Raw genomic sequence first — 13,940 nt, 5'->3', positions numbered from 1 at the left:
TGGGTGAAGCGAGTCCTGCTCTGGCGACAGGTTTTAGTGTAACTGGGGGAAGGCGGTAGAAACGGGATGTGTCAGCTTGGCTAGAGACCGCGTGGAAATCCTCAGCTGCCTTTAACCTGTGCGTGGCATATTGCTTTGCACTGTGCCTGGCTGCTGCCTCCTCCTTCTCTTGCCTCGTGCTGTGGGATGCAGAGCCTGCTGCATCCTTGTGCCTTCGGAGGACAGTTGCCCTGGGAGCGGTGTGGCAGCACCAAAGCCTAAGGCTATCCTGACCCCTTTGTGGCATTCGTCTGCTGGTTTGTGCTCTCGCTTTTTAATCTGAAGTTGAACAAACCTCCATCTGTACTTCAATGCGAGAAGGGAAGAAGGCTGGGGCTTGGACAGGCTGGAGGTGGCTCACCCCTGTGTCACTGCTCCAGGGCCTTCCTGAGGGGCTGTGTGGGAGCAGCATTCTGGAGTCCATGTGTCCCCATCCCCAGTTGCTGGTAGGCCCTGCCCAGCAAGGAGCAAACCTCACGCACCCCCAAAGTGGTCCTTCTTTCCCCTCCTGCCCCTCTGAAACCAAATGGCTCCTTCGTGCAGGCTTGCCTGCCTGCAAGGATGTCCTTCCTAGGGTGTCACCTGCTTCTGTTCAGCACAGTGGTGAGGAGCAACTCTACTGGCCTCAAGTATGTGCAGAAGCTTTGTCAGCCAGGGGGAAGCCCTGGGGCATTGCCCAACGCGGCCAGTGTTGTGGCACTGGGCGTTGGGACAGGTGGCAGCACAGCAACACCAGCGCCAACAGGAGGAGACGCTTCCACCATCTCCAGAACTTTCTACTGCCAGGGAAGCTGCTCTTCCCCATGGCCTCCCAGCCTCAAGGAGTTGGGTTATTTTCCTTCTGCTTCTAGTGCTGTCCCAGCTGTGTGTCTCTGCCAGACCTGCTCTGGTGTCCCTCCAGGTAGAGTGTGGGGATGTTAAGGGTGTCCCTGGGGAGGGCAGCCAAGCCCAATGGTTGCCACCAGTTGATGTAACTGCAGCTGGTTGCACAGGCAGCGGTGGCTGACAAAGCTTCTACACATACCCCCCCCAGTGCCACCCTCGGAGCCCACCAGACTCTCACAAGGACCTGCCTCTCCTAAGTGGTGGCCAGGAGGAATGGCTTCAGACCCAGGTGCCTGGGATGCTCTCCCCAGGCCTGGGCTGTCACTGAGCGAGTTCCCCCATCCCAGATGTGTTCTGCAGCTGGACATCCAGGCATGCGAGGGACAGGCACCCATGGGAGCTGGGGGGACCTTCCTGCTGGCAGGGACACAGACAGGAGAAGGCTGCAGGGCTCAGGTCTTTTATTGCAAAGAGGGAGATACAAAAAAAGGACAGTCACCCCCTCTGGTCTCCCCTGGGCTCGCAGCTGGCTGAGGGGTGACAGGCAGGGGAAGGTCCGGACCTCGCTCCCCCAGGATGGGGGGGACCCCGGCTCAGGCAGGAGGGAGCAGGCTGCTGACAAACACTGAGCTGGAGCCAGGGCCAACCCCAACAGCAGAGCGGGTGACCCGCAGTGTCCCCATGCAGCCACCATGGCCTGAGCCCTGGCTGGCCGGAGGGCAGCGCTGCGCGGGGAGCGCTGATGGGGGGAGCCCGGCGCAGGGTAGGGCTGCCTGGCCCCAGCCAGACATGGCGTGTGGCAGGCAAACATGGCCTCCTCTGCTCCACTGCCCGTCTCACTCGGTGGGGTGCTGAGGTCCCAAACTGCTCTGTGGCCTTACGGGGGGTGGCCCTCATTGTGCCACCCTCGGGGACTGGAGCAGCTTCACCCAGGGAGGGAGGGAGCAGGGTCGTTGCCCACTGTCCAGGTGGGGAGCCCAGCAGCCCACCTCATGTATGCAGGTACAGCCAGGTGTGGTGGTGCCCAGGCTGTGGCTCCTGCTGGCTTGTCACGTGTTGTCCTGGGCCAGCTCCTCAGGGCAGGCGGGCTGGTCCCGGGACTTGTGCAGCCCCGGGGAGGGCTGGGCCTGGGAACTGTGCTGCAGGGCAAGGTCCGGCCCCGGGGGCGTGTGGTGCCGGTGCCGCTGGTACTGCACAAACGTACAGACCTTCAGCCCAATGGCTAGCATGTTCTTGCCCATGAAGATGCTGGAGACCCGGGCGTCCCTGAAGAAGATCATGTTGCTGCCTCGGATGAAGATGGTGGTGATGTTGACAGTGAGCATGCTCAGCATGGGGTACAGCATCATCCGGTGTGGCATGATGCCGATCCCTTGCATGCTGATCTCACAGAGGGACACACAAGGGAGGACGAGGAGCAAGATGTAGCAGTAGAAGAACATGATGCCCTCGGCCCAGAGTGGCAGCCCCTTCTTCTGGGGCTCCCACAGGTTGGCCTGGATGTCCAGCACGTCCAGCATGTCCACAATGACCCAGAAGAGGCGGTTGCGGAGATCTTCTTTCTTCTTGAATGTCCTGACGTACTCCATGTGTTCCGTGGCCACCAACAACACGTAGAGGGCTGGGATGCAGATGGAGAGCAGCAAGGTCAGTGCTTTGCGGGCTATGAGATCCAGGCTTTTCCGGTCAGCTTTATAGTTCTGGTATACAAAGTAGACCTTGATCTCCAGAACGAAGACATACAGGAACCAGAGGATCATGGCGTAGCCCCGCTTAGCTGTCTTTACCTCTGCCCCGACCCAGATGGCCACGTAGCGGAGCACCAGCAGGAAGCACACGTCACCCACTGCCACCATGACACAGATGCCCAGCTTCCTGGAGCCCTGGCTCTGCTCCACCAGGTAGGCATCCATGAGGACGAGGCTGGTCATGATGAGCACAGTGGAGAGGCACACGTGAGGCTTGCTGACAGGTGGTGGGGGAACCATCCTGCACAGAGGAACAGGCAGGGCCGTCAGGGAGTTGCTGGGATTCCCCATCCCCACACTGGGGCCCCCTTCTGTCCCTCTCTCCCCAACAACTGTGGACGACTGAAAGAAGGTGGGAGGGCTCACAGACTCTTCTCCCACCCTCTGTGCCCGGTTTGTTCCAAACCCTCAGACTCCTAGCTGAAGTGCTCCTGAGGCTCCTGGCCAGGCCATCCTGGTGGCACATGCTGGCTGAAACCCAGCTCCTAGGCTGCACATGGGGGTATGGTGGGGCAGCCTGGACAGCCTTCAAGCACTCAGGATGCTACTGCCTCTTCCAGTAGCTCACCACGCTGGTTAGCCTCGGCCATGTGAAGGGTACATCCCTTATTTTCCATGGGATTTCCCAGCCAGTGGCACTGGTTATATTCTCCACCCCATGGCACACAAGACCATATCTATATTTTTAACCCAAGCAGGTCCTTAACTGCTACGATCCAGGACAGCTCTTTTTAGTCTCCGTTATTTTCATGCACAGCATGAGGCAAAGGATTATTTTTAGCCTGGCTGTCCTGAGGGGTGGGAGGGGAAAAAAAAAATCAGACCAACATCTTCAGCTTCCTTCATCCTCACGCTCGCCGCGAGCTGTGCCTACAGCTGTTTGCCCATGCCCACCCTGCCCCAGCGCGATAAACTGAAAGCAAGGAAAAGCAGTGCCAGGACACAAGGAGCTCTGCAACCGGACCTCAATTTCAGCTGGATGCTCAGCTTTCCCAGGCTGGGGCAGAGCAAAGCACGGCCCCCGAAAGCACCCTGCCTGCCTCGGACAGCAGCGGGGCTGTCAGGCTCCCTCCCCCTGGCCAAGCACAGCTGCGGGCAGCTGCTGCCAGAGATGGAGGGAGGACGGAGCCGGGGCCTCACCAGGCAGGGCTCGGCAGCTGCTCTGGAGGGGAGCCAGCCCCCCGGCTGAAATGGAGGATGAGGCTGGCCTGCTGACTGTGTGGCACAGCGCTGCACGATGGCTGCCTGCGCAGAGCCCGCTCAGCCACACCTGGGCCATGACCACCATCCTGGTCACCCGGCGGGCAGCGCGTGGGTGGCACTTGACCATGGAGCAAGCGCTCGGGAGCAGGATGGAGGCCATGTGGTTAACGGTCACCCCCATGCAATGATGCTCCTGATGCTGACACTGATGGCACAGGGCCCAGGGCGCAATCTACCTGAGCTCCTGCTTTTTGGCCAGGGGAGCAGGTGTCCGGCACGGTCGTTCATCTCTGGACCCAGAAACATCCTGGCACATTGAGGGAGGCAGTGAAGCCTAAGCCTGCCAGACCCGGCTGCCTCCAAGGGGGAGAGATGAGAGGCCGGCGGGCACGGGGGATCTGCTGGATGTGGCACAGCTGGAGCGTGCTACACAGCTGGGGTCTCTCCTGCGCTTCACCCCACGGCCTCGCCAAGCCTTCGGAGGGGCCGGGGCTGTCCGCCCGCAGCCCAGCCGCTGCCCCACCTGACGAAAGGGGCTTTGCCGGTCCCCACGCCCGCCCCGGGCTCGGAGCGGGGCCATCCCACTCCGCTGCCTCCCGCCACGGCAAAGCGCATCCCACGGCGGGCTGCGTCCCCTCGGGGTGCCCGGGCACACGGACGCCCCCGGCCCTGCCTGTCCCAAGCACCCCCTCGGGATGGGGCAGGCCCTGCCCGCCGGCCGTGGGGGCCCGACCCGAGGAGGGGGGCCCGGCGCGGCCCGCAGCCCGCCGCCCCCCGCCCGGGCCGCACTTACCTCGGGCGACTCCCCGGGGCGCCGGGGCAGGGCGGCGGCGGCGGCGGTGGCGGCGGGGCCCCGGCGGCGGCCCCGGGCCCGGCGCGGCATCGCCCGGCGCGCCCCGGCGGCGGCTCTGCGGCGGCGGCGGCGGCGGCGGCGTTTGGCCCCTCCCGGCGGGGCGGGCGGGCGGGGACTGCGGCGGCCCCCGCCTCACCGGAGCGCCCGGCACCGCCCGCCGCCCCCTCTTGCTCCCGTCCCCTCCGCCCGCCTCCCTCCGGCAACCTCCGGTTTCCCCCGCCCGGGCACCCTCCGGCCCCCATCAGCTCCCGCCGCGGGGCCACATCCCGCACCCACCCTGCCTCCTGCCCCTCGGCCTCCTCCGGCCCTCCCAGGAGCGCTCCATGGGTGCTCCCTGCCGCAGACCAGGAGAGGCCCCAGGGAAACCTGGGGCGCCCAGTGAAGCCTGGGCTGGCAAGGGTCCAGCCCGCTGGCGGGCACCGGGAGCCCTCCTCGCTGGAGCCTTGGGGTCCTGGGGAGCTCCAGCTCCAGCTCTGCAGGACACTGGTAGAACTGGGGGCTTGCACGCAGATAAACCAGGCCAGCGGAGGCAAAAGGTTTCCCTTACCCTGGTCCCTCTGCAAACGCTCTCCTATCAGACCGAGCAGCTTACCGCATTTAACTCTGAGCTTGTTTGTAATTGATTTAGATCTTAGCTACAACAGGGAAGGTTTTCCAGTATATTTCCACTCTGACTTTGAAGTGCTTATTGTAAATATATGTATTTTGGAATACTGGGAGGCGCTCGGATCTCTGGAGATGGGCTAAGAGCAAAATCAGGCACAGACCTGAGTGAGAGGACAAACGCCACTCACAGCCACTGAGTGCCAGAAGTGCAGCCCACCTCACCTCCAGCCACTGACAGGGTGGTCATAGGTCCCCTGTTGTATCTGATGCCCTGAGGCATCTTGGGTGGCACCAGAAACGTATGAACCCCACCTGTAGTGTCCATGGCAAACGGAGACAAGGAACCGGCATCCAGGCTCAGCTCACGTGTCTCATGGTGAGTGTGGGGTGGTTTATGCAGGCAGGTGAATGGAGCAGAGCTATGGGTTGCAACAAGTCAAAGGCTTTGGCTGTGGGATCGTTCTCCTAGGCTGGGAAAAAGCATCAGTCTCCCGAAGGGCTGAAAGAGCGGGAAAACAAAGCAGCCAAAGCAACCTGTCTCCAAAAAGGAACGGAGACCTTGCAGCTCAGGCTGAGTGGAGAGCACTGTGAGGCATGCAGGGGGAAGCCAACACAGAAACAAAACCTAGATCTTTCCTGCTGGACACAGAAGCAGCAGTTCTCACCCAGTACCAGGCTGTAGGGAGGAGTGAAGGGTCTCTGTCCATGGAGGCACCCGGGGGGTGGCCACGGAGGTACTCACGTGACAGAGAGAGGAGAGAGGTGCTAGAGGCAGCTACCAAGCAGTGGGGCTAAAGACAAGATGATTCATCCCTGGGCTGGAATCATAAAACCCCTGCGTCTTCACTAGAGACTAGGACAGGAGGTGACAACAGCCGCGTGGGAAGCAGTAAAGAGCTGCTTTAACGAGACACATAAAAATAAGCAACCAGAGCAAGAGCAGATACTTACGTGCTTCTCTAAAACATGATGCTGGAACCAGGGTGCCAGAGTCTGCATGTGGATGCAGCTGTGATCCAAGACAAAATGGAAGGAAACCGAAGAGGGGTACACCAGGGGTCCCAGGCAGGTAGCTGCTCCCTGGCTGCTGCTGGCTCCAGACCTGGGAGGAAAAGCATCTTCAGCTTAGCCCTGTGCTGCTTAGGACACCTGCACCCCACCCTTGTCACTGAGGAGTCCCTCTAGGGCGGTGACCACAACGCACTCAAAAGGTGTTGGGAGAGAGCCAGAGCAATCCATCAGTCATGGTGAACATCCTCAAAGGAGAACTGCAGGAAGCGGGGGAAGTTTGTCAGCAAGGAACAGCAAGCAGCGGCTGTGATGGGGAAAGGCTGGCAGTGGCCTGAGGACCATGCTGAGAGCTGCGGCTGATCCAAAAGAGCCCCGCGGCCCTCCGAGTCTGGCTGCGGAGCAGAGGGCTAGAGGTGGCTGGAGCAGATGGGCATTTTTTAGGAAGGCAATTTAAAAAAAACAATCTGAGAGCAGGTTCTGAGAGAAGGGTCACAGGGTGCTGAAGACGACTTGAACATCACAAAAAGGCCTAAGGCGCGGAAGGTGACATCAGAGTGGAGAAGCAAGAAATTGAAAATTTCTTAGAAATTCCAAGGAGATCAAAGGAATGAACATAGAGCCAGTCCAGGGAACCATTTGTCAAAATACAGAACGGAGGGGACGGAGCTAAGCAATGCTGACAAGGTCCTTTGGGGTGCAGGCTGGCCCTCTGAAAAAAATGGTGTCTATCGAAAAACTTAATTTCAAAAACCGCCACATGCGGCTGCACGCACCTGATGGGACAGAGTGGGTGCTGCTACTTCTGCTGGCAGCAAGTCGGAGGAGTGATGGAAGGACCACGTCACGGAAAAGCGGGTGAAAAGGGTCGCCTGGTGCAAAGCTGTGGCAGCGCACACGCTGGCCCACCTCCCCGCACCCAGCGGGGAAGGCGGTAGCTGGTAACGCCTGCGGTCCTGGCAGGAAATGTTGAAAACTGAAGCTTGCGGCGTCGAGTCTGGAGCACACAAATTGTGGAAGTCCCTGCAGAGCAGGGAGCCACCCCAGCCCTTCACAAGGTGACGTACCCGAGTGGTGGAGCAGGGACAAGCAGCCCAAGCACTGGTGATGTGGCACTGTCCCCGGAGGCCGGGCTGGATGGAGGGGGCACGGAGGGGGACAGCCCTGGGAACGGCTGTTTGTGCCACAGCCACTGGGGGTCAGTGCAGACCTATGCAGCCTGCTCAGGACAAAGCCATCCCTGGCTCCTTGTCATCCGCCTGTCCCCCCCCAAACCCGAACATCCCCCATATACTCTCCAGCCCTAGCCCTAGTCAGAGCACCCCCAGCCCCCTGGGGTGAGCTCCTCTCAGCCCCAAATTGCCCACGGCCCAGCCAAATTCCCCTGTGCTGGGGCTGGCTCGCCCGAGGACAGCACCCTTTCCCACCGCTCCGGACTGGGGCTGCAGGTTGTGGTCGCAAGGGAGAAAAACATGGCTTTGCACCATAGAAAGGTGCTCCTACAGCTAAAACCACGGCGGTTTGAGAGAGATATCTGTATTGAAGAGAATACTGAGCAGCTGCCGTGTCTTGCTGCTCGTCCAGGGTGCAAAGGCTAAGGTGACACACGGCTCTTCCAGGAACAGCGTGGATGAGAAAAGTGCTGGCCCAAAGGGACGAGGTGCCCTGCGTGGGCTTGATGAACATATGGGGGCACGCTGTGGCACCTTGTCTGCCAAGGACAAAGATGCCGGCTGCTACAAGGTCTCTAAACAGCGTTGAAGTGCCAGGGAGAAGGCGGTGGGCATGGTCCATTTGGATTGCAGCGACACATAGGAAAATAAAAAGGTTTTTCTGGAGGCATATTTCAAGCTGGTTGCCTGGATGCTAAAGAGCAAGGTTTCCTTGGGTGCTTTCCCTGATGTGCTCAAAGATCGTATCCACGATGAAGCAAATCTCAGCTGGTGCTTGGCACACAGGAATGTCTCAGCTTAAGAGAAGGTGGGGAAGCAGCTGAATGAGATGATGGCCCTACCAGGCTCTGTTTAAGCTGAAAGATAACCAGGCTTTGGTACTTACAATGAAAACCACAGGAAAATTTTGACGCCCAAAGACAGGGAAAACCCACCGTGAGTGGAAGAGCATAGTTCTGGGTAGCTCATGCTGGAGGCACAAAGTCAATATAGCATGAAGGCAGGAAAAAATGAAGAGCAGGGTGTGTAGCCAAGCCCCCAAATAAAGAAAGCGCACCGAAACAGCCTGAGAACAAATGCATACGTTCATCTGCAGAAAAGGCAGAAGGCCGAAACAAACAAGTGAGCTGCACTAGGGACAGAGGTACTTGAAGGGAACAGGCTGCAAGGAGAGCGCAGGAGAAATCTACCGCAATCACATTGAACGTCCCTCCGTGGGAAATGCAAGAAAAGGAGGAAGCAAGAAACTGCAAGTGGTGGGTATGATGGGAAAAGGCCATTTGTGACCTGGGGATCATGCTGAGAGCTTCAACAGCTCTGAGACAGCATCACAGAGAGCGGAAAGTGGCATAGAAGTGGCTGGAAGAGATAGGCATCCTTTATCCTTCAGGAAGGCAGGGGAGAAGCAGCCCTCCCAGGACAGAGAGGTGGCCCAGGAGAGCTGCAGGATTGCCAGCCCTTAGGGGCTTCATGGAAGGCTTAGTTTGGGGGCTGTCCCTTCAACAGGCTGCCTTGGGCCGGGCAGAGAAGTGCTTCTGGCCTCCTGGAAGAGAGAGGGCATCCACGAAAGCCTGGAACACTCAGTGCTATTGAAGTACCACACAAATAGTTGTGAATGGACAAAATGGCAAACAGCCAATGGCAAAATGGCAAGTGGATGAAAGCAAACAGCTGGGGAGGCCCTGTGGTGGGTTTTCTAGGGACAAATCAAACTCCTAGATCTAGCAGGGTCCCCTGGAGCAGTCAGCTGCTTTTGGGGAAAGGCAATGATGATACCCAGCTAAGATCAAACCACGATGAGTGGAAATGCCGAGATAAGGCCAGGCCAGTGTGACCATCACGTGACTTTTCTCCTGGCAAAACAAAGTTTTCACATTCATCTGCAGAATGCTATGAAGATGCAGCTCAGCCTTGATCCGGTTGGACTTCCACAAAAGCCTCTGCCAAGATCCCTTAGCAAATGCTCTTAAAGAACGAGGCTGTCAAGGATGAAAGGAAAGGTCCTCTCAAGCATTAATGGCTTGCTTAAGGGAAGGAAAATGCATCGAAGCAGCAAACAAGCTGTTTTGCGAGCAAGACAGGAGGTCTGGGCAACTCTGTGCTGGGATCTGTGCTGTTCTTCAGATGCAGAAATGGGCTAGGAAAGAGGGCAGAGGAGCAAGGTGGAAAAGTTCGATGATGGTTCAGTGTATTCACCTAGCCAAACTGAAAGCTGATGTGAATACCTGTGTGCTACCAAGAAACCTGAAGGTCAACGGCAGATGAAATGTAGAACTGACAAATGCAAATAAAGAAGTTGTCCAAGGGACAGGCTATAAATTAGACAGCGGTATTCAGGAAAGTGACCCTGAGATGCTTACTGATAACCTTCTGAAAATACCTGTGCTGTACTCGAGACCCACAGTAGAAACTGTGGATGTTTTATATTGCTTTGCAAGTCTGTGCTGCTTCTGCTTCTCAAATCCTAAACCCTCCCCTGGCACGAGCCACATTTTTACAGCCTGCCCAGAATAACACTGCCTCGACGGAAAACTCTTGTCACCGCTGAACGGCACAGGTCCTGGCCCCCACAGAAGCTGGGGGGGTTTCCTCTTTGTTTCATGGTTCGACCACTGTGGACTCAGTCACTTCTTTTAGCTAGTTTTAAGCGAGAAGCGCTGCAGCTCCTGGTTCATCTCTGCCTCCTTTCGGAATCCCTCAGCCAGCATCACCCTGCTCCGATGTTCCATTTTTTTTCTCCAGGGGCAGTGCCATTTCAGACCTCTGCTAAGGCCCCGCTAAAGGTGAGGGCCAGCGGGTGATCCTTCCCGCTCTCTGCTAGAACGGCGCCGCAGCGATGCATTTGTTCAGCTTCTGCGCCACAGGCTTGCCCTAAGCTCTGCCCCTGCGCGCCATGCTGGTCCTACAGATGCTCCGGTGGGTCCTTGTTCCCAGTGGTTTTGAGGGAGAAGTCAGTTTGAGCTCTCCGCTTCCTTTTGCGAGGCTTTTCTTGCTTTTAGCTTCATCCCACCAGGACCGTGGGTCTTTATTTTCCCCGTTCCAGCCCCGCTCCAGCACTCTGAAGGTCGTTTCCTCCTCGTGTCCACCCACTGACCCCCCCAGCACCGCCGTACTGCTCACCCGCCCCTCACTTCCACTCACCCCTTCAACCGTCCCTGCGGCACCCCCCTCCCTACAGCGGCCGAGTGCCGTCGGCCCCCGGGGGCTCTGGCAGACGTCTCCGAGACACCCCCTCACCCAATGCAGCTCCCCCAGGGGAGCTCTGCACCGATCCCCCGGACCCTCCCCTCATCCGCAGCTCCCCCAGGGCCGGGCTCTGCACCGACCCCCCCTCAGCGGCCGCCGGGGGTGGCAGCGCGGCCCGGCCCGGCCGCTCGGCTCCCCGCTGCCATGGCAACCCCGACAGCAGGCAGGCGGCGGGTTGGGGTGGGGGGAGCGGGCGCGCGCGCGACCGCACCCCTCCACGAGCTCGCGCGGGCCGAGCCTTCTGCGCTTTAAAGGGCTCGCTACCACGCCCCCCCCCCCCCGCCATCCCTCCCAACGCGGCCGGGGCAGCGACGCTGTTCCCATTGGCTGGCCCCTCCCCGGTGGCCGTGTCCTTTCCCTCCTCCGATTGGCCACTGGCCCCTCCGCCCGCCTCCCCCTTCTCGGCTCCGATTGGCTGCTCGCCACAGTCGCCATCCGCGCCCTTTCCCCGCGCCGATTGGCTCGTCTCCCGCCGCAGGCCGCGCCCTGGGCGCGTTCTGATTGGTCGCGGGCCTCCCCCCTCCGTCCAACCCCCCCGCGCCGCCGAGCCCTGCCACGCTCCGGTTGGCGGCCGCGGGGCGCCCGGGCCCGCCCCGCCGCGCGAGCGAGCGGCCGCGCGCCGAGGCGGAGGCCGGCGCTGAGGCGAGGGGCTCGGGCCGCCCCCCCCCACCATCGCCAGTGTCGGCGGCGGCGGGATGGCGGCGGCGGCGGCGGCGGCCGGCGCGTTGGGCTCGGGCCCCGCCGCGGGGCCCCCGGTGGTGGCCGGCGGAGCGTCGTCGGCGTCGTCGTCGGCGATGGCGGTGGCCGGTCCCGGGCCGGTCCCGGTGCCCATGAACCTTTTTGCGACGTGGGAGATCGACCGTTCGGCGCCGAGCTGCGTGCCCAGGTGAGCTGAGCCGACCGGGGCCTCGCCGCTCCCCTGCGGGGGCCTTGGTGAGCGCCGGGCCGGGGATGGCACCGGCGGAGGGGGGAGGCGGTTCCCCATCACCCCCCCCCCCCACACCCCGCCCCGCGCCTCCGGGATCGGCGGCCGCTGCAGCATCCCTGCCCCGCCGGGCCGGGCTGGGCCGGGCCTGGGACCGCGCCCCCTCGGTGGCGGCTGGGCCTTGCCCCAGCAAGAGGCTGGATGCGCGGACACCCCGGCCGCCGTTCCCCCACCGTGCCGCCCCGTGTGCTTCCAGTGGGAGCAGCGGCAGCACCGGGGACCGACGGGGCTGGGTGTGCCAGCACCGGACCACGGCTGCGTTGACTCCATGTTGCAGCCCCTGGCTACTGTCTGCCGTGATGGCTAGGGAAGATCTCAGAGTGGGGTATATCATCGCGGCCATGCTGCTTCTGAAAGCTGCTTCTTTGCCCCTGAAGTTCATGATGGCCTTACAGTAGTGGCCACCTGGCATCCATGGGTCTGTGGGGTTACCTGTGTCACCTGCGCTCCAGACTGTCATTGACAGCAAAAAGAATTCACTGTGCTGCCAGTTGAACTCACAGTTGTATCTCTGGCAGAGCTGGAAGACAAGCTGAATGGTGTAAGTGTTGTTGCTGAATGTATGGTTAAGGGTATGTCCAGGCTAGATGTCCAGTCTTGGAGCCAGGAGGTGCTGGATGTGTTAATGAGTTAGGTGTCTTTTGGCCCACTCATCTTATCAGACATTGATCAGGAGGTCTTCTCAAGAGAGTTAAGGGGCAGATTCAGGAAGTCACTCTGGATCCATGTATCTCTGGGCTGTGGTATGTTGTTTGCAAATGATCTATTCAAGTGCTGCACAAAAAAAGAGGCATAAAATTAAAGAGGGGAAAAATAATTGTTCCCATAGGGCAGGAGAACATCAGCCTTTCTGAAGGGGCGTCAGAAGGTTGGTGTGTTTGTAGGGAGAAACTCGGTGATTGAGTGGTCAGGTGGGTCGGAGTAGAAATGTTCCAAAATACTCTGAGCTAGTAGAGAAAGCCTGTGTGATTGTGGTGCCCAAAGAGGTCCTGGGCTGAGCAGGCAGCAAATGGGAAGGAGTTTGCAACATGTGTCTGTGAAAAGCCAGTGGATCTTTTGATGACACATGCTGAGACTGTTGTGTGGAGCAGGAAGCAGTGATCATTCTATAGGTTTAAAGTGTCTTGAGGTATTGTTCATTTGTGAGTGGGTTACTCCCAAGCTGGAATTTGGAGAGCAGGACAGAATTACCAGGGTGACTTCCTGCAGAAAGAATAGAAGTTGCAGATTCAGAGCACAGAACTTACTGATGGTGAAGCGTGTGTATGTACATAGTCTTCGCAAATTGAAATGCTGCAAAAGCTAGAGAGAGGACACACCAGCTTGGGGGAAAGTTCTGTAAAATTAAACTGAAATTTCATCTCTGGAATGTCGTCAAATGCAACGTTTGTTAGGATGGGAAGTAGTTGATGGAAGCTCATGCTTCCTTCAGAGGCCATGGCTCTAACGTGGTGTGTTGCTACATCTGTATAGTCAGCAGGTGCCTGGGGAAGTCCTGTCAGGCCACAGTGACCAGTGTGGGACTGGTGCTTCTGTGTTTTCTTGTCTTCAGCTAGCCCAAGCTTTCCTGAGTGAGCGGGTCACAGGTGGGCACCTATCAGGCAGGTATTTGTGTTCACTGAAACTAAGGGGAGATCAAGCCCCAGAACTGAGCTGGGTTAATGGTGTATCTGTGCATTGTGCTTGCTTATTGCTTGCCCGTGTTCTTCTTCTACTGATCTGCTTGTATAATATTTTAGTCTTGGCATTATACTCTTCAAGGTAGAAACTCTGATGTACCATCCCAGTACCCAGCACAGGTGGTCTCTGATCTTATTGTGCTTTGGGAGTGGTAGTGGCAGCAAAATAATATCCATTCAAGGCGCGATAATCCTTCTCCCTTGGGCTTCTCTGTCTCTTATGCATGTGTAGTCTCAATTCTTCCAGCCCTATGCGTATCTAGGGAAAGGAGAACTTTGCACGGATTTTAATGCTATAGAACGTGCTTTCTTTTTCTAGGCTCTGTATCATAAGTCGTTGCTGTCCCTGTGCTCTTTTTTAGGTGTTTCATTTTCTGAAAATGCAGTTCCAGCTGCTGCAGGCGTGGGACTGGGCTAGATCAACCTTTGTGGGGTTGCTCTGGGTTTGGCTGTTGAGAGGTTGTGTCCAGGCCTTCAGGATTTCAGAGAGGTAGTCTGGGACAGAAAATAGCACCAAGAAGTCTAAGCCCTAATGTACTGAACAGTTCCGTAGTATGACTGTAAGACTTCTGATGC

At 58.7% G+C, this 13,940-nt stretch overlaps 2 protein-coding genes across 5 annotated transcripts in view; one reads left to right on the top strand and one right to left on the bottom strand.

Moving 5' to 3' along the window:
* Window positions 1–1,308: 1,308 nt before the first annotated feature.
* LOC141740005 (transmembrane protein 121-like) lies at window positions 1,309–7,226 on the bottom strand. Of its 3 annotated transcripts, none has more exons than XM_074578203.1 (3): window positions 7,059–7,226; window positions 6,226–6,376; window positions 1,309–2,853 (listed from the first exon to the last, which is right to left on the bottom strand). In XM_074578203.1, the coding sequence occupies exon 3, from the start codon at window positions 2,850–2,852 to the stop codon at window positions 1,914–1,916; it is 939 nt and encodes a 312-aa protein (XP_074434304.1). In that variant the 5' UTR covers window position 2,853; window positions 6,226–6,376; window positions 7,059–7,226; the 3' UTR covers window positions 1,309–1,913. The 3 variants fall into 3 exon arrangements, with proteins under 3 accessions (XP_074434304.1, XP_074434305.1, XP_074434303.1); XM_074578204.1 differs by lacking the exon at window positions 7,059–7,226 and adding an exon at window positions 6,479–6,642; XM_074578202.1 differs by lacking the exons at window positions 6,226–6,376; window positions 7,059–7,226 and adding an exon at window positions 4,609–4,710.
* Window positions 7,227–11,294: 4,068 nt separating this feature from the next.
* The window catches only part of LOC141740300 (phosphofurin acidic cluster sorting protein 2-like), a 66,853-nt gene continuing 64,207 nt past the window's right edge, over window positions 11,295–13,940 (top strand). For both annotated transcript variants that reach the window (XM_074578747.1, XM_074578746.1), the window contains exon 1: window positions 11,295–11,586. In XM_074578747.1, the coding sequence (XP_074434848.1) occupies window positions 11,396–11,586 (191 nt within the window). In that variant the 5' untranslated portion in view covers window positions 11,295–11,395. The remainder of the gene's footprint in view (window positions 11,587–13,940) is intronic.

Source organism: Larus michahellis, chromosome 3 (genome assembly GCF_964199755.1).
Source record: "Larus michahellis chromosome 3, bLarMic1.1, whole genome shotgun sequence".
In the NCBI taxonomy this organism is placed as follows: Eukaryota; Metazoa; Chordata; class Aves; order Charadriiformes; family Laridae; genus Larus; species Larus michahellis.
The sequence above is the reverse complement of the archived record's forward strand: the minus strand, read 5'-3'. Positions and strand labels throughout refer to the sequence as shown.

Excerpts from the sequence above, each read along its gene's own strand:
- LOC141740005 (XM_074578203.1), bottom strand. The coding sequence starts at position 2,852 with ATGGTTCCCCCACCACCTGTCAGCAAGCCTCACGTGTGCCTCTCCACT.